Consider the following 25,594-nt stretch of genomic DNA (forward strand, 5'->3'; position numbering starts at 1 on the left):
CCGCAGAGACAAAGCGCGATCCGCCTTCGTCGAGCAGAGAGAGAGAGGAGGAGACGAAAGAAGATTAGCGGACAGTTCTGTGAGCGATGCCATCTTCTTTTTTCCTGAGTTTTTCTTTTTTTCTGTCTTTCCTTCTCTCTTCCCCGTCCATTCTCGTCATTTTATTGTTCCAGTAGGAGGAGGCAGACCGTCGCTAATAGAATCCGCGGTCCTTTATTTACTCGGTCCCCTGCAACCCTTTGTTTGCTTCTCACCAATTTTGGTTACTCCTCTTCTCTCTCCTCTTTCTCTTCATGCCCTTCCCTCTCTCTCCCTCCGGCAGCTTCACCAAGCCCTCTTATCAACGAAATCCTCGCAACGTACAATTCTCTACTTTCTGATCGTGACCACGTCTTGATTGCACCGGCCGCAGCGAATGTAACTATCTCAGAAGTCGATTTGAACGCCATTTATCATTTATTAATGCTACGATCAGAGAAAGAGAGACACGGCGACGTTTCTTCTTGTTACAACTGACGAAAGAAGAGAGATTCGAGGTCGGTTATCAATTTTCTCGTTTAATTTCCCCATCAATTACGTGCCAATTGTTCTCTACGTTTATCACATTCGTCTTTGACGAGGGATCGTATAGACAGTCTTTTTTCAAAGCTGCGTTTATTGCTCGCCAAGAGAAGAGGACGACGGTCGGCAATGGTTGGAGTTTAAGCTCGTTGACATCGCGCTCATGAGGTCAACCTGACAGACTTCGATTCTCACCGATCTTGCTTTCGTACATACTTAGGCGTGTATGCTTCGAGTATGCATTAACGTATGTGCATCGACGTGAGGTCGTGTATCGAGGTTGAGAGTAGTCGCCGATATTACAGTGATTATTTACATGTGTATTTCCATATGTTTCTAGACATCTGCCATTCTAGACATCATTTTTTTTTAAATATATTCATTTTAAAATCTAACGCAAATAAAAAAATCCGATAAATTAAAAATATATAAAGATTAAAAATATATAAAGGTTAATTAAACAAGATTATTAAGAATCGGAATAAAATTCCAGTTTTTTAAAAATATATTCATTTTAAAATCTAACGCAAATAAAAAAATAAATCCGATAAATTAAAAATATATAAAGATTAAAAATATATAAAGGTTAATTAAACAAGATTATTAAGAATCGGAATAAAATTAAGTCTTAATAGATTTCAATCTTTTTCGCATTTGAGAAGATTTATGTCACTTGTTATTTATAATCGTTGCATTTGAAACTGGTCGCTTATTAGCACTGATTGCGACATTTGCGGTAATTGCTGAATTTATTAGTCGCAAAAAAGATTGTAACGTCAATACTGTGCGACATGAATATTTATGCGTATTTATTTTTGCGATATTGATCCAGCGTTGCATAAAGAGTCATTTTATTACGAGACGAATATGTAAAATCCCGGCCGAGGTGATTAAGATAGTATTATACGCTTACACAAGCCGGCATATTTATTCGCGGCATTCGCGGTATTTCTATTCCATCCGATGATAAATCCAGTTTAAACGCGCTATAATTATCGAAGTGAAAAATTCTCCCACGTCTGTGAAGGGTAAACTGCACCCTTTAGCAACCGCATTCGCAGGACTTGGCAGTGATTCCATGACAGAAAATGATAGTATTTCAAGCATTACCATTTGCACGTAGCGTTTCTTACTCAACATTCTTTTAGATGAAATTTATATAGTTATGTATACGATAAAATTTTAAATTCCTTTAATATTTAAAATTTTAGTGCTGAATGTAAAAATATGTACGATCGCATTCAGACCGCAGTTATCGACATGATTTGTAAAATGTGTGCGGATTCTAGGCAACGAGGAATGCATCGCGACCAGGAGACCAAGAGAGAATGCATCCGCCTACGTAGCTTGTCAGGATAGGTTTCTGGGAACTCTGTAGGAAAACGAGTCCCACCTTGATCCACATCGAAAGTACGCGAACCTCCGGTATCTGTCCGCGGTCGACCCAGAGGGAGTTTTACATCGGCGTAAACGCGAATAAGCGGCCTCACCGCGTGCAATTTCCTCGCTGCGGTTTCGCGCTGCGCGCCGTTTTCCGCTAAAGCGTGACCGAAGCGTTCTCGTAACGGAAGTTCGTACTCGATTTTCGAAACGAGCGGTCGTGAAAATTAAAATGGCGCGAAAAAAGCGCCCCTTTGTTTCACTTCCTTCCCCTCGAACAAATGATTATTGATAATTCTTCGCCGGAAACAATTGTAATTAATGCAATTAATTTTTTAAAATAAATAAGAAAGCGTTAGGTTTAAAAAAATAATGCTAATTATAAGATTGTAATAAAATAAAATACAAATATAAATATAAGAGTAAAATAAAATAAAATAAAAATATATAAAAATAAAATAAAAATATATATTAATGAAATATATAATATTTCAAGTACGATATGTCAAATATTAATTGGATTTCGGATACGTTGCAGTTTTTACGAACGAGAGATGGTCGCAATCGAATTAAATTGCACGCGGGATTCATCGACGTGCGAATCCATCGGAGAGATGGTACTATTATGCATCTCGATTATCATGATTGCCGACAATTTCTACGTGCGTTATTCTCGCACCTGATAGAGCCGCACCTGAACGACCTTGACGAGATCAGTGATCGGGATACGTATATTACGATACGTAATCTGCTCTCTGCGCAAGTCGCGAGGATCTGACAATCAGATCCTCACGTGCGTTCGCAAGTGGCTTGCAAATCGCTCGCTTCCTTTGGCGGCTCTCGATAGCTTCTTCCAAGCACCGAATTACCGCAGTCGATCCGTACTACTAATGTCAATCATTTATCACCGCAAAATGCTCGAGCAAATTGCGACATGTATTTCGAATTTCTTATTTCCCTCTTTTCATTCGATCGGATATCAATGAGAATCATCTTCACTTCCTTTACATATTTATTGAAATTTGAAAGCTGATTCTACTGAAAGCAAAAAATAAATGAAATTAAAATTAAAATATGATGTTATGGACAAATTTCTCTTTCAAAATTATCTTAAATCTCGAGAATTAAAATGAGTATTTTTATCAAATTAATTTTAAAATTTATTCGAAGATCGTTTCTTTATCTCTTAACACAGCATCCTCTTTGGTGTTGACCCCATTACATGGACAATCTCTCGAATTCCGGTTCTTTGGAGAGAAGTGTATATTTTCCAACACGATCGTCCTGAAGAGGAGCAAAAGAACGGGACGAAAGTAAGATCCTTATGTCACGAGTAGAGAAAAAGGGGACACCGTAGAAAAATACTCCAACGACCTGTTTGCTGGCTTCGTAGTAAGCAGACGGAAATATCATTGCCACACTTCGGTAGAAAAAAAAGGAGAAGAAACGGGGAAACTTTTTCTACCCGTTGTGAAAGAGAGTGTACAGAGGGAGAAAATAGTGGGCAGGGAAGAGAGAGGAACGCAATACGGACACACATGGTGCTACGCAAACGCCGTAAACTATCGACGATACGACTTGCATCTTGCTCCTCTTGCTTCCTCTACCTCTTCTCCCCTATTGCCTTCTTCTCTCTTCGGTTTTTTCCTTCTCGGGCTTTTTCGCGCCTAACCCTTTCGCACGACAACCCATCTGGCCACCAAGCGTGTTTTCGTCTTCGCGTGACGTCATCTAAAGTCTGGAAATGTACCATATATTGAGGATTGCATTGTAAATTAGAAACTAAATTGAAACTTATATCGGAATAAATGAAATGAACTGACTTTCACATTAATCAAATATTGATTTTCAAACATAATTTTAGTATAAATTAATTTTATATTAAAAATAATTTATATTGGAGTTCTCCAAAAAATAAATTAAATTATTTAAATTCATAATTTAAATTCATAAATCAAAATATATTGTTAAATACACATTTGCTGACAACAGAAAAATATTATACAATGTTTTTTTTTAGCAATGACATAATTTTAAATATGTACCATTCATCTATGCATATCTGTTCCACTGCGAAGAGATTATTCATTGGATTCACGACTGATCAGCAGCGTCATTGATTCCTTCGAATGGGTCAATCACGCATTGCGTTGCCGGAAAGAGAATCGTGCACACCCGATCCTGAGGGATCGACAAAGTGCCGACACTTCTTGTCGATGAATGCTCGCACATGGCCGACAGACACGGCACGATCTCGTCGCCGATCTAATTGGGCTCCTTCGAGAGGTGGTTCCTCTCCTCGTCTCTCCCAATCGACCCAGATCCCCTCACGATTTTTCGATAATTACACCCGGCTATTCGTTCGCCTGTCGAATCTCCGGATCGATCGAATTCTTGCCGGCCTCTCATCTCGACGCCTCGCGTTATCCGACTCTCGACTCGCGGTGGCTCGACAAACATTATCGCGTTTGACAGCTAAATTATACTCTCTCGGACATGCAGCATCAAATTAGACGAAATATTACTCGTACAAATTTCGTCGGTTGTGATACTAACATTTAAATCAATGGACACGAGACACGCATTAAATAGATTTTTTTATCATGTTGAAAAAAAAATATATCAATTCAAAGTTTAATTTGTCGGAAATTTTTCAAGAGATTATTCCCGCACTTTTCATCTGATTTGTTAAATTTCAATAGTGTCCTCTCTCTTTTGTTTATATAAATAAATATCAATTTAAAAAAATATAAATGAGAAAAATGTAAAATTGATCAAATGTTATATTTAAATTTGTGTTTGAGGTATGAAGCGCGTTGACACCTTTTTTGTAATATATAATACTCTCTTCTCACACACTTGCGATAGTATATTTGTTAAGCGTCGCATTACGTTCTCAGGACGTTAAACTTAACGACGTATCATGCGACCATTACCTTATCAATGAACCACCCTCTCTTGAAGTGCGAGGGAGCACAAAAATAAACCATTGCCCTCCGTGAGAACCTACTCACCTTTTCCCGTGCTCTCTTTCTCGCTGCATCCTTTCTTTCGTTCTTTCTTCGCTTTCTCATTCCCCTTTACACTCGATAGGCTTAAAAGCATGCTTGCGATGCACATGGTACCGATCGTCGTCGTCGTCGTCGTCGTCATCATCAAGGAGAGCTGAAAAACACAGGGTCTCTGTTTTACATGCTCGAGAGCGCGCGTTAAACGCACCGTAAAAACACAAGTAAAGTTTATTATTACTAAACAGCGCGTATCGTGGTTTTGCAATATGTACACTGTAATAGAGATCTTGCAGTATCGTGTGAGAATTTTTCTCTTATTCAAATATATGAAAACCCAGATTGATTTATTTATGCAGGGATGATGGACTGCCTGAACATCATACAACATGCCAGTGGAATATATCGATGACGTAATATTCATGTAAAACGACGAAATATACTCTAATCTAGGATTATATATATATATACCATATATATATATATATATATATATATATATATATATATATATAATATAATTATATAATAATATTATATAATAATTATATATTATAAATATTAATTATATAATATATTAAATTATAAAATTATAATATATTATATAATATTATAATATTATAAAATTAAATTATATTAAATATTAATTATATAATATAATTATATAATTATATACTATAATACATTCATATTCTTAAATATAATTATTATATTCTTGACTGATCGAATACTTTCGATATCCTTTGGGAAGAGACTATATCTCGTTTGTCGTGAGAGCATATCGCGATTTGCGGTGACGAGTAACGACACCTTTCCATCCTCGGTACACGCACGTGCGTGAGCCGTTCTGCGTATGTGCGAGCCCTGGCGCGACCGCGATCACCTATGGCGTTACCGCAGGTCGCGTGTTAAAAAAGCCGATGACCCGTCTTCGTGTACGTCTCCTGCTTCTTTCGAGACACGCTCGCTGTCGCAATAGTCATTTTACGATCGTGTTCGACCACACGAGCCCGCCGAGTGTTACGTTTCAAAAAGCCGCAGGATACAACGCCGTAGTCCTCCTCTCCTGGGAACACGTCTCGGTCCATTCCTCTTTATGTGGATTTCGTTTTTAGGGACTCAATATCGAATCTTTTTTTTTTTTCAAATATTGTAGAGCAAGAGGATAAGAATAGTATTACTTTACGGATGATCATTAGTTTGTCTCGGTATTATTCGTAATTTGAGAGAATATAATTATTTTACTCCAAAAAGCAATCGATCAGAGTTTCGTATAAGAATTTTACTTGTGATATTTATAAATGAATAACATCTTTTTCAACGAAAATTTGGAATTAAAATATATTTAAGTTATATTATACATTTAATTATATTGTATATATATTAAATTATTATTTAAAACATGTTTCTTCGCACATTATTAATAAATTAAATTAATAATTAATTATTATTAATTTTAAATTATTAAAATTATTATTAAAATTAAAATTATTAATAATTAATTATTATTAATTTTAAATTATTAAATTTAAAATGATTAATAAATTAAATTTGTTGTCCCATAACAATATCATCGTTTCATATTTTTAAAACGAAACAATATGATGAAATAATACAAAATAAAATAATATAAAATATAATGAAATAATACAAAAAAAGACTCATGTTTAGAAATGTTATTTATTTCTGTGAACTGCAATCCTGTTAGTTAGATCTAAACGAATCTCTAGTTGAGCTTAATTAGAAAGTAATGGGGAATCAATAATCTGAGCAATCCGATATCCTCGTAAATAGGGGTTGTTATTCATCTTATATGTGATGTCTGCTCCCCCGCGACGTAAGACGACCCCGTTAACCCGCAGTCACTTTATCCATGTGGGAAATTTTACTCGATGCTATTATCACTTTGACAAAAACTCTGCTTTATCCTCATGACCCTTTAGAACGTATTGATTGTCTTTAAAAGGACATATCGATTGTTATATCGAACTCCGAGATTTTTCTTGAAACTTTTGCATCCACTCCACTTGTTTATACGCACACAATTAAACATACATATGCCTTTTCATCATATATTGTCTATCAATATCTTAGAAATCTGATTTTCTATCGTTTAAATATGTGTTTAAATAAATAAAGTAATTAATTAAAATATCATACATTTCTTTCTCATACTCGAGATTAGTTTTCTTGTCAAAATAGAAATCTAAATTTATATAAAGCAAATTTATATAAATTATCCTATATTATTATGTATCCTATTTTATTATTTTTATATCCTAATTTATTATTTTTTTTCTAAAAAAATAATCGTAGTTTTGGAAAGACGAGAATATTTCATGTAATAAATTGTGCTATTTTCAATTTTTGCTTTTACAAGGAATTATAAATTAAAAAGAAAGATCTCTTACAAGTAGAAAAATATTTCATCCTCCAAAGTTTTTCAATTAATCATTTATCATCGTTTAATCTTCGATCGCGAATCGATACACGATCGAATCGCGACAACTTCCTGCTCTTGCATCCTTACCTCTCCCCTTCCGTTAATTGATCGCGTGCATTGACCCTTAATTATTCGACGAATCGCCATTGACCTTCTACCATGCTCCTCTCGTACACCAACAACTCCCTCGAACAATCAGCATCGGTTTTCTGTCGGCGACGCTCCAGGCCTTAATGGATGCTAATTCGACGACGACGGTATTACGGTGGCGTTTCTTAATTAGCGGTTCGCCGCGAGCGTCAGAGTGATCAGCGTCTCGGACTAATTACATGCTTCTAGACCGAGAGTGGAAGGATATTTTTTCCTATTACTGGCGTCATCGTTAACTCACTTTTTCGGGTTCGGTAGTTTTCTGGACTCTGATCCTTTCCGGTCCTAAGACGCAAGGCCGCGGTGTATCAAGAGGAGCGGTGTATTTTTCGGGCGAGGGAAACGAAGGGGAAAGATCTCCCGAAGTCCATTAACATTCGGCGCGGCAAATTACAAGCCGAGACACTAATGGACCCGACACGGGTGGTTGGGCGGTCCACCGAGCATTGATGGTGGGTGGTGATGCTGGCTGACTGGTGATCTTGGTGCCGAAGGAAGAGTCGTATCCTTTCCCCGTCTCTGTCTGCTATTCCATAGCAGAGGACCAGATGAGTTTTCATGATACTACTGTCATTCCACCGACTTCCTCGAAGAGGAGCGTTCGGTCTTTTAGGAGTCACTTATTCACCACTGTTTCGTAATCTGTGACCATATCACAGATTTTATTGCTCACAAATGGAGAATTTTGTAATTTATGTTGCTTTTTTCGCCATCAATTTTATTCGCAACCACCTATCATGAATGCAAGTTATTTTTATTTTACTAGTTTTTATATTAGATTAACATAATACTTTAATTTCTTTAATTTAACAATATATTTTTATTTTATATTGAACCTTTTTTAATATCCTTTTTTTATAAAATAATATATATAAAATATGATACATATATTTCCGAAATTGTAGGAGGAACAAAAAAAAAAGAGATAAATTAACACTTTGCTAGTAAAATCTGTTAATCAAGATTGATCGAAAAAACCCAATAAATGGAAAAACTAAAATTTCGGTTTTTATCGTCCCGATTTTAATTTTTTCATTACTCGTTTGATATTTTATTTATTTTATTAATTTTAAATTTATTAGCAAGAGAAAAATTATGATTACTTCACAATGGATAGAAAGCGATGGATAGAAAAATCATTCGCTTGCGAAACAAAATAAATTATTATTAATTGCAAACGATTTTCTTGTGCGATGTTGATAATGTTTCTGTACAAAGTACTAATTTTAATCATTTCGATTGCATTTTTGTAGAAATTAGTTCCATTTTCATATGTAATCTGGCATATTGGACGAAATATAAAAATTAGAAACGAGAAGGAAGCAGCCATTGAAATCCTGCATGGAAGATCATTTTTATTTAGCCTTAGGGTTTGGTAAATCGTTACGTTAAGGATCGCAAGACCAATAGAAGGGGTTCTAACCTATTATTAATTAGAAAGTTTTCTCCTTCAGGGATATAAATTACAAAACCCGATATTATATAAAGGTTCAATATTTCTCTCGCTTATAATTCGAACCCTAACTAGAAACAAAAATTAAAATCGAAATAAAGAAATAAAAATCGAACTTATTCATTTCTTAAAAATTTTATTTCCTTTTTCATGCATTTTTATGACGAGATTTTCACACAAGTTAATTTAAAAAACTTTACCTTATTATATTATATTTTCGCGAATGAGATATCAATTTTATTGAAATAATTTTATCTTAACGTCACATTTTTACAAATTCTTGGATTATTTTGGGATTTATTTTGAACGACATTTATTGGGTATTATATCTTTCATTAAAGTAAAAATAAATGTCCCATGACAAAACATTGATGCAGTGCATATCGAGAAGTTATATAGATCGGATACCTCCATCGTCATTATACGTGTAAGTTCTTTTTGCGCTTCGAGCGGCGATCACGTAGCGACATTGAGTGATCGATCATTCGCCGCCGAAAAATCGCTCGCGCTCCTCGCCTACATAAAACGATTGCCGATCCGCGATGCGGCGTGTCCGCTTTTCGACGAGTGCAATTGCTCGTGTTCAAGGTGGCCGGAAAAAAGCGGCGGCCCGATCTCTCGCCGCTTGCAAAAACGGCTGATCTGGTCCGGTCGAATCGTTTATGCGACCGACGAAGCGTGTTGCTCGGCTAAGAGCCACCAATAACAGCTGTCTTTACCCCTTTTCCTCTCTCGTCCTCTTCTTCTTCCCCCTGTTTATTCGTCTTGCCTCTTTCTCCTGCGAATACTCGTGCCTCGCTGTCCTTCCTTCCTCCTCGTCTCTTCTCCGTTTCTTTCCTTCATCGAAGTAATTCGAACTCGTGCCGAAAGAAACCGGGGAATTTATCGTAGTCGAGTGCCTTCACCTTCGAAGAGTCGTCAGTTCCGGTTCTAAATCCGATGGCCAATTCATAGCGATTATCTACATAATTATAGATTATTACACTATCGAGGAAATAAATTTCTTGTACACAAAAGAAGCCCAGGAAGGGAAATTTGATGAAAAAAAGGACTTTGTTTTGACAGATACTTAATTTCAGTTTTAGTTGTATATCGAACGTGTTGAAGAGATTAAAGGGATACGCTAAAGTTAAATGGAATATCTGTATAATAATGCTGACGAAGTAATAATTAACGATGCGTTCTCTCACCAAATCTCGTTATGGAAACATCGACTCGATCCTCATTCGTTTGCAGCAATTATCCTCTCGAGCGGTTCATATTTCTCGACATCCGGAAATCATCCATCTCGGCGAGAGGAAAATATGACGTACGGTATACTTTTAAGTTGATTTCTCATAGAAAGTATTATTGTGTACTTGATTTTTTACATATTAATATTTAATATCGTATCACCCCAATCTTAGAAAAATGTCTGTGTAATTTTTCAACATATGTTTAATTTACATTTTTAATTTTGTAAAGAGAAATTTTTTCCACAATTCTATCTCGCCAATAATTTACACCTAGAATCTAATAATTACTTGGCAAAATTGTTTACACTTTTCTCCACAATTTCCAGATATGATGCGGCGTAAAATCATATAATTCGCTGTTTGAAAATTTATCGTGATGTTCTCGATATACAATCGACTGCGGGAGGAGAGAGACGTCCCTTCTTCCCGAGATCCTCGATTCGAGATACTCGAGTTCGTTTTGCTCACGCTTGACTTTCCGTTCCGTCTGGGACTGCCGGGTTATTACCGGCTAAGTGGACGATTCGTAATGACACCGGAGGCTGCCATTTTAGTGCTAAGTGCCGCGCATTATCGGCGGGGGATGACGGTAGTCGCTTTTATATTTTTTTCTCGCTCTGCTTCGCCTCTCTTCTTTTCCCCTCGCGAATATTTCAGAAGAAAAAGCCCCTCTCCCTCTAATACTTGGCAATTATAATTTCGCATGTGTCAATGTTGACAGCATGGACACATTTATATTCTTCGATTAAAATGTTACGAGTATATGATGTGCATCACACGCAGAAAAATTGTGTATTTTTAGATTATTAGAGAGAAAAAAATAAAATATTGCGATTGAAAAAAATTAGAGGAGAAGAAATATTCATATTTGTATAATTATTTGATATAGTAAAATCTGAAAAGAGAGCTTTTTATTCTTTTAACACTGGTTATTTATGCAAATTTATGGCAAAAATTACATTTTTGATAAAAATATTTTTAAAACAATCAACAAGTATTCTTTTTAAAGATCATTTTTTCTGGTTTCAAAAATTGTTTGATATATATAAGAATCGATTTCTTATTCTCTTAAATTAAATTGGTGAAAATAATTATATATTTTCCTTTTTTGTCTCTTTTATATCTTACTGATTATGGTAATACAATTTCATTGGAAAAATCATCAATAATCATACATATTTAAAAAATATAGTTTTTAAATTTTTTCTATTTATTTTAAATTGCAATTTTTTAAAAAAAATATCTGAAACGAAATATATACAAAAGTTTACAAGACGTGATAAATCCATAAAAACTGAATAAGACTCTTGGCAAAATATTTTCTTAATAAAATATATTACTATAAATTTATTATGTATAATATTACATCAGACATTTTAAAATGTTACTAATTGAAAGAGCCATTAATTAATTCTCTCTGTGAGATTTGACTAATGCAAATATCCTTTTGCTGTATTTATAATTGAGACCAACAGTGAATATTTATTACTTTTCATCGATAAAAAAAGATTTTATTTCTCTAATATTTTACACTTGTAAATTAATAATAAATAATATAAATTAATAGTATAAATATTATATTGACACAACTCATCGTTTATCGTCATTGCCTCGCCATGTCGCGTCACCTGATCGCCCATCGCATTCGTCGATTAAACTCCCGATATCGGTAAAGATCGGTAACCTATTACCGAGGTGTTGCGCGCGACGTAATATCAGATGCTCGTTTAGATTGCGAAATCACGGAGAATGCAAACGACCATTCATCATGTCCCGCAGCAAAGAAGAAGGGAAGACAAGAGCAAGCCGAGCGGATGGCGGAGGCCTCCACGGATTTACGAGGCAATTTCGGCGAGCGATCCGTTAATTTCCGGATGATACCGCGCGGTAACTTCGCGGAAATCTCGGCTATCGATCTTTCGCACGGACGTGCCATGCTGGGATGCTGCGACCACGCGCAAGAATCCCGGCTTTATTAATTTCGCATCTCGGATTTTCGTTCCTCGCAGATCTAATCGGCTTCCTGTTTCAACTAATTAGGGAAATCTTGTTAGACTCTTGGTAGACAAGCGCTGTTGCATCAATAATACGATAGATGTGTCATGGAAACTTTTAATAATTTATTTGGTACATGTAATTGGTCGAGACATTAATTAAAAATGGAGAATTATATTTTTGGTAATCTAGAGTCGCTCGGATACGGCGTCTACTAATTTATCGTGTGAACGAATTAAGAACTTTGCTCGCGGACTAGGAAGAGACCACGGAAATTGGCATGGAACCAGTAGAACTTTGCACTCCCACGTTCTCGAACACACAATGTATACGATCATTTCAATAATCTTTATTATACGAAACGAGGCTAAAATTGATGTAAGATATTCCTGCTTCCGTTTGCGTTAGACACATCAAAATTTCCCAATTCAGAATTTGACTTTTTATGAATAATGAGATAAATAATGAAATAAATATTTTTCGCATAATTGGCAGGCATAAAAAAGAGATGGAATTAAAATTAATTAGAATAAAGATTCTGTTTAATAATTTCACAGTTGTATTGATTTATTGTACCCATTGTTGACCAAGTTCTATGCTTGCTCGTTCAATTAGAATGCATTTCAATTTTATATTATGTTTGCCGACAGAATATGAGGCATATTCGAGACATTCTATGGATTTGTTTGAGTTATTAGTTAGCATTATTAGAGTTGTCCAGCCAGTTCAAAAAATGCCCAATACACGTTATAATTAATTGATGTGCTAATTAATAGTTATATTCTCACATGTTACCAAGTTCACAATACAAATACAAACCTTTTTTATTATCCTAATCTAATACTAATCACGGCACATTACTAATAAGCAAATATGTATGATAAATATTATATTATAAATGTGTTATGTAAATAAATAGAAATATAAAAATATTTTTTTAGGGAATTTTTATTTTTATTTTTATTTTTATTTTTTTATCGATATGAAGTAACATGTTTACAATTTTCTATATGTTTTTCTAGACCATCCGTCATGCATCGCGTATGCGTGCAACGCACAATGTTTCTCTCGCGTGTTATAAATCGCGTTCGCTCGAAGCGTCGACCGTGCTGGCGCTTAAATAACTACATAATTGATGGCCATCGCAATTAGCGACCAGCGTGTAGTCGTTTTCGTACGCATTCATAAACGCACGAGCGAGCATTTGCCGGTTACACGCGACAATCTTATCATTCCGTTCGCTGAAGACCGAGCCGAGGATTTCACGCAAAATTACGGACTCTTACAGTAGCCGGTTACGAAATAGAAGAGACGGGTCTTTAAATTGTTGGATTAATAAAACGCGTCCGGAAACACGCATATCGTCATATAATTACATATAAAGAGCAAGTAGAGGGAGAGTAGAATTGATAATCTGCATAACACGAGTCTAGCAGAATCTGCATAGCTTAGTGATAAGAGAAAAGGTATCGTCCGGTGAATCTCTTCTCGATCACCCGCTCTCTTATTTACGCTTATCTATGTACTTATAGGAAGAATATCGACCTGCGCATTTGCAAGATTATCTTAAGAAGCAGGATGTACGTATGTCGTAACATTTGTGTCGATTGTAATTACAATCTTGTTTGCGCGACATCTCCGATCGGCTTATCGCGTTAGATACTCGGTAGCGAGACACCGCGTTAACGACATGTATTTATGCATTTTTCAATTCATACATAATGAAATATACTGTGTACCAAGTTTATACGATAAACTACTATACCTTTTTTTATAGTTTATTTTATAGTTTGTTAGAAATTTTTTAAAATAAATTGATTGGAATATTAAGAAATAACTTATAAAGCTAAAAATATTTTATTTATAAAGTTAGAAATATTTTATAAGATTTAAAGTCTTAAAATCTTAAAAATATTAAATTAAAATAATTAATATAAGAGGATATTGTATCACTTTAATAAATAACATGTTTTATTAGAGAAATTAATTATTGTAAGTTGAAATTTAAATAAAGAAATTGTTTTAATTATTATATTAATATAAATTAATTAAAAATGAATGAATGAATTATTATTAAAATGAAAATAAAATGTTTTAATTAACAGTCAAATTTTAAACTAATTTATTTCATAGTTTCACATTCATTATTATTTTATTAAACGCAATATCTCAGCGTTTCCCTTTATATATCATAGTATCACAAAGTTTTCGCGATCCCACGACCTTAAAAAAATAATCTTATACGGTTACAAAAGAGAATATTCAATGTATCATGCGAGAAAAGACTATTTATCGATTTATTACCTCCAACATCATACTTGCATTATCGGTAGTCGCGCGTTACATTCGAAAGCGGATATATATATATATATTGGCCGGTGGAAGTAAATAAATTCAAACGGTACGGCCCTGACCGGTAGCCAAGAAGAAATTCATTGCTGAGTAAATAATGGCCGTGGAATCGTCGCTTCCGTTTATAGAGATGCCGGCTTTCTAAGCGTGCATGGAAACGACGGTGAGAGAAGTCGAGGACCGAGGCGCGAAGCAGCTTCAACTGCGAGGACAATGCGCTCGACATATCTCATATATATTGGTGCCAACTCAAGGAATATTGTCGGTTAATCTTCAATTCATAAAAAAATCATATATATAATATTTATATTTATATATTTATATAAACGATTATATTATTTTATCATTAAACCCATTTCAAAACATTCAAAATAAAATAATCAGAACATTTTATTTTTATTTTAATAATAATTAACTCGTTCATTTTAAATTAATTTATTTTAATATAATAATTGAAACAATATTTATATTTATACATGTGATTATATTATTACGTGGATTTTACGTAAAATATTTAAATCTGTCCATAAAGTATTTTTCTACAAATGTAGCAACTTGGATTGACATTCTTTACATTTTTAATTCCATTCGAAAATATTTATATTGTGTTACATATTAAAATATTTATATTACAAAATATACAAAATGCTCCTGCAAATTAATTTTCTCAGCGAGAAGTGCTATTATTTCACGAAGCACACAACAGTTATCGAAGTAAACGAATCATTGTGTGGTGAAGGTACGTGAGTATGGCACGCATTAAACTCGAGAGTGAACTCGTTTCATAAACGCGCTGCAATTTGTCTCGTGCCGTAAGAAGAGATAACGAAGATCCTTTCAAGGTAACGAGGGACACTACGGCGAGATCGCAGTTGAGAAAAATCTTTATGGTCGGCCATAAAAAAGAACATAAGGGGAGACAACAAGTTACCTTAAGGGTACTAGCTCCCCTAGGCTTCTTCGCGTATCGATGGGACTTCCATGTAAAAGCCATGATCGATCGCAACTCGCAATATATGAAGTGCCCCTTGTCCGCCGATCATTAGAGCCCGTTAGAACATCGCCTTTTTTTGTTTTGAAAGCCGACAGAACGAAGGGAGAATAATTTCCTTATTGAGAAAGCGCGGTCGTCGATCTCTCGTTGCTGAAACGATATTTCTGCATCTCTTCCGTAGCAATTTTATAAGGCTTTTTAATAGGTGTTAATAGAGTATAAGATCGGAAATGATGAGGATTATAAATTCGAATAATTCGCTCAATTTATTAGAAGGCAGGAGTAAAATTCGAGCCTAAGGTAGACAGATTCGAGAAGCTATTATGAATGGATTTCTCTCCTCACGGTCACGAAAGGACTTTATTTCGTGTTCTGGAAGAACAAGCACTCCCTTTTCTCATGCCGCTTCACGCGATGAATTTCGCAGGGAATTTCTAAGAGATGCAGCGCGCGAGCTCTAAGTATTTACGGTGAATCTAATGATACGTGTAACGGGGCCAGTTCGGGCTTTTCATCTTTCTGAGCCGTTCGTGGAAGTCTCGACCGCAATACAAGAGATTGTACTTTTCGCGAGAACGCATTATGGTTCCTCACCTGAACCGCCCACCTGAGATGCAGCTTCTCTTCTTCTCCCTTGTTGTTCTGTTCATTTATACAGAATTTAGAGCGAAATTTAATAAAGGAATTTAAATTTTTAATTTTTTAAAAACCACTGAAATTAACGAAGAAATTGTTTACAATCTTTTTGCGATCAAATTTAATATATTTATAAAAATAGCTAATTATATATTATTTTTTAAATTGTTGAGAAAATTACGATAAATCTATAAATTGATGAAAATTCATTTTATCAAAGCATATTCTATTTTTAAATATATGTATTATATTTCATGGAAAAATATTTTTATAAAAAAATGTATAAATTGGAAAGTTGAAATTTATGAGAGTCTGAAAAGCGAAATATTAATTCTTTCTATATCAGAATTATAACACATAAAATCAATCTTATTTAATCGATCCTTGAATTCGTAATTTTAATGTTTTATTTACATAATTTTAATTCTGTTTCAGTTGCACATCGAAATACGTGGGAGAATATTGTCAACACTTGAATCCGTGCTACACGGGATCGCGCTGTCAAAACGGCGGTTCGTGCAGGGTGCGCGAGAGCATCGGGGGTGGCACACCATCCTTCGCGTGTTCCTGTCCCGTGGGCTTTACCGCCAGCCTTTGTGAAATTCCTATCGAAAATGCCTGCGACTCCTCGCCCTGCCTCAACGGCGCCACATGCAATCTCAAATCGTTGCACGAATACGTGTGCACGTGCAGCACCGGATATACAGGTCAGTAAACAATATTCACAGCCTTACGACTACAAATCGAAATAATAAATTTTATAATAAATTTTAGAATAAATTTTAGAATAATTTTATAGTAAATTTTGACTGTTATAAACGAGAGAAAAATATTTTTTTTCTTGTTTTTTTTAGAATATAATAAAATTTGTCCATTTATTATTATTACTGGAATATTAAAGAATACTAAATTATTTAGAAAATTAATACTTGCTTGTATAAAGTGATTGGATCGATAAGATAATCAAAATCAACAGATTGTCAAAGGTGTGAATGGGAAGTATGCGGATCCTTAAGGGGGCACAATTGCGTAAGTTTCACAATAGGAATAGGTTCCGCATTAATCATCGAATACTTAAATATGCTTATCGATTGGCGTGGGTTGAATAGCAAGGTTAATAGATAGACGAGACGATAAAACGTGTTGCAATTTAGCCCCCTCCTCAGTTCGCATTGTGTTGCACCTCGTAAAGAAATGTCGAGAGCGAGCTGTAACTGTAAATTTGCATGCTCGCGCTATGAAAAGACATTATGTATGCATCGAATATCCCTGTCATTTTTTATGACACAGAAAGAAAATCAATATATATTAATTTCAGTATCAAATCGCGGAAGTCGATCCACGCTAAGCTGCAGATTACATCTTTTACGACCGTTTCTCGCGCCAAAGTATCAAAGCACGTGCTCGACAAATAAATCTAAAAATACGAGGACTGTCAAAAGAAAAGCAACGACGGGAAGGGGAGGAAAAGGGGAAAGGAGGTGGAAGGAAAGGAGCGAGTTGAAGTGTATACTCGTAAGATAATTGGCAGAGAATGCGGTATTTCTCTGCGGCGGTATCTTTGGACGAGTGGTGCTCAGTTTCCTGTACGTTCAATAAATTCTTTGTGGTTTATGAAGAGACAATTTATCGATCTTGAAATAAGTAGTTAATTTTACGCATCAATAATAATTATTTTTATGAAGTTGACACGTTGGGCCAAATTAAAAAATTTTGTAAATTTTCTAGAGGTTCTCTGCGAGGAAGACTTAGGATATGAACGTATATTTTTTATAAATATGCATAGGATTTTCTTCTTTAAGAGTTTATGATTTTAGTATTTAAAATTTGACATTTGTTCAACGAATGGATTAATGATTAAAATGATTAATCTCCTTAAAATGTACTCGAAATATATACGAGCAATGAGCACCGCTCGTGAGTTGTAGCGGTCAGATCGTAGAAGCAAAGACATCTCAACCACGAGGGAACAAGTAGCGACTCCGGTAATTAGTTCCGCTAATCATTAGCTCGCAAGAGCGAGGAGAAAGAGAGATGCACACTTCTTAGATACATGCGTCCGACATTATCGCCATTTTAAGGGATGTCTCTACTTGTTAGTCGGCAAGAAATGCCGAGCTAATTTATTCTTATCCTCGCTAGAATCTTCATCTACAAATTTTTAACTTTTTGCGCCTGCGTTTTCTCAAATCTTGCATTTAATTACTTATCAATATAAGTGTTTTACTAAAGAAAGAAAGCATAAATTATAATTGTTAAAAATTTGAGGTTGTTTATTTTAATTCTGTTATCTTATAGCTTTATAAAGCATACGATTTAATAAGATTATATCTTAAATCGATTAAAGATTTTTATTCAAATTGTAATTAACGTTTATTATTATCTCACATAAATTTTCAATATAATAATAATTATTTTGTTAAATTTATTTATAATATAGCAATGTGAAAATTAATTATGTAAAAAAATTAAAATAGAAAATAGAAAATCAAAAACATTCGATATTTCAAAATATTTTAGATATTTTAATTATTATATTTCTTTATAATAACATGATAAATTTTCTAAATTTTTTAACTTCATTTATTCCTTAATTAATAATTTCTATCTATTATACAAAATGTCAAATCTTAAAATAAAATTTATTCAAAGCGAAGATTAAATCATCTAAAGAGAGGAGAACGAGCACTGAAGTGTTTATATCTTCAAATTATATCGTGGTACAAGCGATATTAACCTGTCGTTGGGCAAGCGATTTTTCGATCGCGCATAATAATGCGCGTCGACACAAGATGTTGTTCCAACATCTCTCTTTTTTTTTCAGGCGAGCACTGCGAACGACAGGATTACTGTGCCTCGTCGCCCTGTCGGAACGGGGCCGAGTGTCGCTCGCTCGAGGGCAGCTACAAGTGCACGTGTGCACCTGGTTTCACGGGACCGAATTGCACGGACGACATCAACGAGTGTGACAGGAATCCGTGCAGACACGGTACCTGCAAGAATATTCATGGATCTTACAAGTAAGTCGAACGACACGCTTAAACACTCCGCCGCGCTTACATTGAGCGCGTATCTTTATCGCGCTTCAGAAATGATTACACGACCGTGGGCAGCCAAGTGAGCATTTCGATCGGAATTCGGGGGCATTTTTTTTTTAATCGAGTGTCTTGAAGCGTGGATATTGAAGATACCACTACACGATTATCAATGGAATGCTGCCTTCGAGGTACTCGAGGAACCAGGCTTTCTAATTATCTCCGTACGTCAGTGTCTCCGAGAGGAGATTATTTGACTTGTAGATATTAACGCGACGAATAGAATATTTTTTTTAAATATGAAGTATCTCGATAAGTATATATGAAATTAAAATCAAGATTCTATTCTTAAAGCCTGAAATTTTGCTCAATAACGCAGGGTCTTATTAACCACTCGTTGAGAACAGAATAGTCACCGTTGATGCATCTTAATGATAGGAACGTAAACACTTATCGAGAAATGCGGAAAGAAACGAGCAGTCTGAGATCTCCCATGTGACGTGTACCTCGCAGCTCGGTCGAGAATCTTATTTGTCCGGGTTGCAGCGTGCATCGCGTGAACGTGCACGGTCACGATTGGAGCCGCGGATAATCGATTCTACGAGCAATCGGGATCTGCATATGTAGAACGAGAGGAGGAAGGCTGGCTGCGGGTCCGCAACAAAGTCGTGGAGTAAGAAGAGAACGCCGCCACCGGTCGTCTTCGCGAAAAACGTCGTTGCATTCGGAGAACGAGAGGGATCCTGACGTAGGAGGACGTGCCGGCGGTCTCCTCCTCATCGCAATTACCAATTGAACACGGTCGCCGAGGCAACGAGGATTCATCGGCTCGATCCCACGGCCCATTATTGATTTGTCCCTAATTCGGCGTCTCGCCGCGTCAAAAATTGCCTCCGTTTCGCTCGCGGGACTCCGACGTGTAATCGGAGGTAGGAGGAAAGATGCAGGGAGATCGAGGAAGTATCGTATCGGAAAGAAAGTCGAGCGTTTTGTAGATAAGATCGTTTTCTCTCCGGAGCAGTTTTTGAGAAAGGAGAGATGCAGGAGGAGAGATGGCCAGTCTGCGTGTGTTCCGGGATAAGCTTTCGAATAACACGAAAGATAATGATGCGACGTAATAATGAGATGGCTTCTCGGAAGCTACGAAAGGTGGAAATACGGGAATGAAAACGCGATGGGAGATCAAAAGGTCCAATCCGCCCGCGGTGGCACGAGTTCCGGTCTCCGGGGTCTGAGGATCGGCCAAAAAAGAAGTGGAACAGAGTCCAAAGAAGCGAGGAGGAGAAAAGGAAGAGGGGAGAAAAAAGAGAGAAACCGCGGAAAAGAAACGAGCTCGCCAAAAAACAGGTTTCGCTGGAGGACTTAAGGCCCGGCCCTTCGAGAAGACCATAAATCCGCGCTTTGTTGAGATTGGGTCGAGATTAATCGGGGAGCTCGAGTCCGAGCTGACTGCACCGGACCAGATAATGTCGCTGGTCTCTACATTATATTGAATTATATCTCGGTTCTCGACGACGCCGGTGCTTACGTGTATAAAGACGCTTCGTGTACTTTTAAATCGCTTCTTATCGTCAATGGCGAGAAGAGATTTTGTCGGCTCATCGTCATTTCTGGCTTTTCTCTTGCATTGGTCGATATTCATTTTCGTTCTATCACAAAATTGCACGAATAAAAGGTTGCCACAATAAAGTGACACGTGATAAATATGTATTAATTGATAATTTTTGTAGAATAAAAATATGTAACTGTATTAAATTCAGGAAAAGTTTTTAAACTTTAACATAATTTTTTTAAAGATATATTTATTTCTAATTAAATTTTTTAAATTTTATAAACGTACATAGACTTTTTTTAATATATATAAAATATTTTTTATAATATCAGGGATATACAAAAACTTTAATTAGCTAATAATAATAAAATATATAAAAATCGAAGGAAGAATTAGGTCAAAAAAAGATCCTCGCGTCGCTTTTGTTTACGAGATACCTGGTTATCCACTTAGATTGTGAAGTAAAGGAAAAATACAGCGTGAGAGATAGGATATATAATCAAAGTTTGATCGTCTAATAAATATCGTAGAAGGGTTAATCGCAGCGCTATCCGATAATATTCTTCGGGTCCTGTTAATCCGCCTCTCCGCACTTCACGTGCATGTTTTTCCTTTCCGTTCTCTTCTGCGAACGTATGTTTCGTTCCTTGTCGCTATTGCCATTATAAGAAGGCGTCGTTTATATTTCCAGAATTAGACAAAAGCGCAAATATATTTAAAAAAATTATTATTATTATTTTTTTTTCTATATTTAAATTATTATTTTTTCTATATTTAAATTATTATTATTTTTTCTATATTTAAAGCAAAATAAATCTCTCGAGTTTATGTGCGAAATTAAAAAATATTAAAAAATAATATATATACTTATTTTTTTCTTTTTCATGCTAAAGTTCAACGGTTTCATGTCGATTAGGTATTAAGGAATTTAGCGAATTTTCTCTGGAAATAACACAAATGCGTATGCGCGTATGTACAAGAACATTGTATATCGGGCTGAATTAATCAAGATCGGTGCAATCAGAAGTTTGATGTATACGCGCTTATAAAGACGGGGCGAGAAGCGAACACTCTGCCGCCGATTTCACGGCAGCGCACAAACGAGCGGGGCCGCGGTAACGTTCAATCGGGCCTAATAAAGAGTTTGATATGGCATACCTGACCGCCAGGTGGTGTCGGACGGGAGATACTGTGCTATTAAATTGTTACGTAGGATACCGTACCCGGATACCGTAATGCCGCCGCCGTGACGTGAGGGCGAAACGGGCATCGTGAAATTTCGACGTACAAGTATAATTGAATAACGCGCTATCGCGTTATCAAGAAATCCACAGACAACTTTGCAAACGCCAGGACTTTTCCCTCGCACAGTTCGATCGATCCCTGGATACGCAGGAATGCGAACACGTTTCTTTTCTTTTTTTTCTGCCTACGGATGACTAGCTTCTTTCGCGAGTTTGCGTTTCTTCGCTCGTTTTCTCTCAACCGTGACCAGTCGAGCTCTTACACCGAGGTTCTATGATGATGTGACGACATGAGCAAATAAAGATATTGCATATTTCGAGAGCTGTTTCTCTTTGTGATGCGTGTCCTTTCAGAATTTATTACTTTGTGTTCATTTATTACTTGAATGAAATTCTTTTTTTATGAAACAATAGTAGAAGAGAGAGTAAAAATGTAAGATCCTTTTTCCATCATAAGAAACCGAAGTTCGTAGATATCCAATTATATCGAGCGATGAGTATCCACACTGTTAAATTAACCTATAAAGAGTAAACGCATCCTAATGATCCTGCCTTTGCCTCGTCCTTCGAATAATAATGGCAAATTGTTATGTGGCGAAGGAACAAGTGGGTGAGAAAGCTGGTAGGAGGACGTCTGCACGTGTGTTCTCTCGCGGGGCAGGATGTGATTTATGAAATAATCTCCTTGAAGTAGAATTTAATTGAGCGGAGGCGAGGCAAAACGAAGACCGGTGGTGTTCTTTAACCCCGGGATGAATTAACGGCGGATCTTGATCAAGCGCGGCCTCCGCAGCAATTTTGGGGCCTGCAACGGCTTACGTATCGACCTCGTGAGGTCAAATTCCTCGAAGCTCCTAGCTAAAGTTCGCACCTGGCCTTTTCGCGAAATGTCAAGGGTATTTCGCGTCAGTATCGATGTTAGAAAGAAGTAGTTTTCCCTCTTGCTTTTGTATGCATTTCTTGCATAATTTTTATTAAGAAAAATTCTTTATTGATTTATTAAAAAAAAAAAATACATTATAAAAAATTAAATCTGTACAGCTTCTCACTTTTTTCTCGTTTTCTCGGTAATGAAATTACGTTTTAGCGTATCCAAGACATGTCGCTCGCTTTGTAGCGCTCAAGAGAAGTAACGAAGAAGAAGTGGAGCCTCGTTCTCACAACCTTGCTCACTTTGTTGTTGCGTCGCCGCAAGCACGTACGATCCTGAACGTCACCGCGTTTTATGTGTCGCATCCCATCCGTAGAGAAGCGCGCTATCCGAGGCCGCTTTCCACGCGTTGAAGACCTAGACGAGGTCACGCCCGGGTCGTTGAGCGGTCGCGAAGCAGGAGTCGTTTTCTCGGAGAGCTCGGCGGCTCGCGGAGAGAGAAAAAAGAAATAAGAATCTTGAGCGATTCGAAGAACCCGTTTTTCTCTGATAGCGACCGATAACTACGTGACCGGCCTGGTTATGGCGGGCATTTTCGGATTTCGCCTCGCTCTCGGTCCGCTCGTTAGACCGCGCGATACCTTGAAGATTTGTCTACATCTGGCGATAGTGTACAAGCTGTCAGACCGATATCTGTCTCGTAGAATATTACTATTCCCATCCCGGAGACGGAGATTTCGTCTTGCATCGTAAACGATCCAAAATTCTACTATGATCCTCTCATGATATATTCTTAGGAGACTGGTTTAAATAATAAACAGAAAAAACAACATTGTTGTGTTTTATTTAAATGATGTAAAAATAGATAATGCAAGGAACTATTATTAATCAATTAGAAGTTTATAAAAGAGTAATTTCCTTTGTAAGGAAATTTTGTGGGGGAAGAAAAGTAAGATGACTATGATATCAGAGATGCATTATCGAATAAAAAATATAATCTTCTGTACCGTTATTTAATTCAAGATTTGTCTACATCTGGCGATAGTGTACAAGCTGTCAGACCGATATTTGCCTCGTAGAATATTACTATTCCCATCCCGGAGACAGAGATTTCATCTTACATCGTAAATGATCCAAAATGTTATTATGATCTTCTCATGATATATTCTTAGGAGACTGGTTTAAATAATAAGCAGAAAAAACAACATTGTTGTGTTTCATTTACATGATGTAAAAATAGATAATGCAAGGAACTATTATTAATCAATTCGAAGTTTATAAAAGAGTACTTTCCCTTGTAAGGGAATTTTGTGGGGGAAGAAAAGTAAGATGACTATGATATCAGACATGCATTATCGAATAAAAAATATAATCTTCTGTACCGTTATTTCATTCAAGCTTTGCAAATCGTATGACAATTCGTGCAACGATTTCTCTGATAGCTATATAGAATCTTATAGATGGAAAATGCAAATCTCATTCTTAATAAGTAAATACTCACGTCTCTGAAGGCAAAGGAAATCCGGATTAGAGGAATTTATGTGAGAAGAACTTAACGGATGTAATTGCGCAAACGGGTGTTGAGAGAAATTTACAACGCCATCTCATGCATCTGGTGTGCGGCCTCGCGAAAAAAAATATGCGTATCTCGTATGAAGGGCATATCGCGAGAGATATGCTTTAGCGTGACGGCCGTCATTCTCGGCGCTCGTTTTAATCGGAACTCGGCGAGCGGACGTGTCGGATTAATTCGCGCAACGTACACACATATACGCGAGGCAAAGCATCTGCCTCGGCTTAGGACACACTATATGCATCCCGAGGCAAATTTTAAATTTATATTCTACCTCACATTTTATTTATATAAGTTTTCAAATACTAATAAAAAGACTCTATTTATAGATTTTTAATTAGAATTATTACATAATATTAAAAATAGCGTAAAATAAATTTAGATATAGAATAAATTTAGAAGAAAGAAAATTTTCTTGCTCTATTAATAAATTTTCTTTATAATGTTTATTCTGATCCTTCGCGCAAAATCGAAATTAAAATAGATTGCTGCGATTATGTTTTGACGTCAAAATGAATTATAATCGGCGATTTACACGATCCCGTCTACAGATCTGTATCCTCCCGTGCTCGCGTATGTTGCAGACCGTATGACAAACCGAAAGAATCTCTAGATCTAGTCGATGACCCATTGAGATAACGTTTTCAACGATGCGTCTTTTCAGCGGTTTCAGAAAGGAAAAAAAGACACGCTGAGTGTGACAAAAATGCGAGTCATTCGAGCGTCAGGAATAATTAAAGGAATTCTTGCCAAACCTTATTTATCACTCGCTGGCTGTCGACAATATTTAGTTGTCGACAAATATTTCCGTGAACATCAAAACCAATTTTCAGGTTGATATTAATTTAATCCAATTTTTAATAAATTAATTCATGAGAAGAATTGTATTTTATACGTGATGTATTCTAAAAATTTATATTCCATCTTGTATTTTCACGAATAAGCGTAGAGGTAATTTGTTTATACATATCGATGGCTTCATCATAATTACGTTCGAGGAATCATTATTAGTGGCGACCTCGCGAAGATTGCGTCTTACAAAAAATTGAGATCGATCGACATATGTAATTCTTCATTTACAACTTGTTATATACGTCAAAATAATCGAGGAT

The 25,594-nt window shown here is 36.0% G+C and overlaps 1 protein-coding gene and 1 long non-coding RNA gene across 2 annotated transcripts in view; one reads left to right on the forward strand and one right to left on the reverse strand.

Annotated features, from left to right (window-relative positions):
- Positions 1-25,594, forward strand: part of N (neurogenic locus Notch protein) — a 252,263-nt gene that overhangs the window by 77,632 nt on the left and 149,037 nt on the right. Inside the window, exons 3-4 of the mRNA XM_083088515.1 lie at positions 16,643-16,914; positions 19,032-19,227. Of these exons, the coding sequence (XP_082944641.1) occupies positions 16,643-16,914; positions 19,032-19,227 (468 nt within the window). The remainder of the gene's footprint in view (positions 1-16,642; positions 16,915-19,031; positions 19,228-25,594) is intronic.
- LOC145965177 (uncharacterized) overlaps positions 3,161-25,594 on the reverse strand; it is a 154,836-nt gene continuing 132,402 nt past the window's right edge. Inside the window, exons 2-3 of the long non-coding RNA XR_014436635.1 lie at positions 4,956-5,106; positions 3,161-3,679 (exon numbers count right to left, since the gene is read on the reverse strand). This is a non-coding gene — a long non-coding RNA (uncharacterized LOC145965177). The remainder of the gene's footprint in view (positions 3,680-4,955; positions 5,107-25,594) is intronic.

Source organism: Camponotus vicinus, unplaced genomic scaffold (assembly GCF_025532165.1).
Source record: "Camponotus vicinus isolate PSW18456_S1 unplaced genomic scaffold, iyCamVici1.0 SCAF_14, whole genome shotgun sequence".
NCBI lineage: Eukaryota > Metazoa > Arthropoda > Insecta > Hymenoptera > Formicidae > Camponotus > Camponotus vicinus.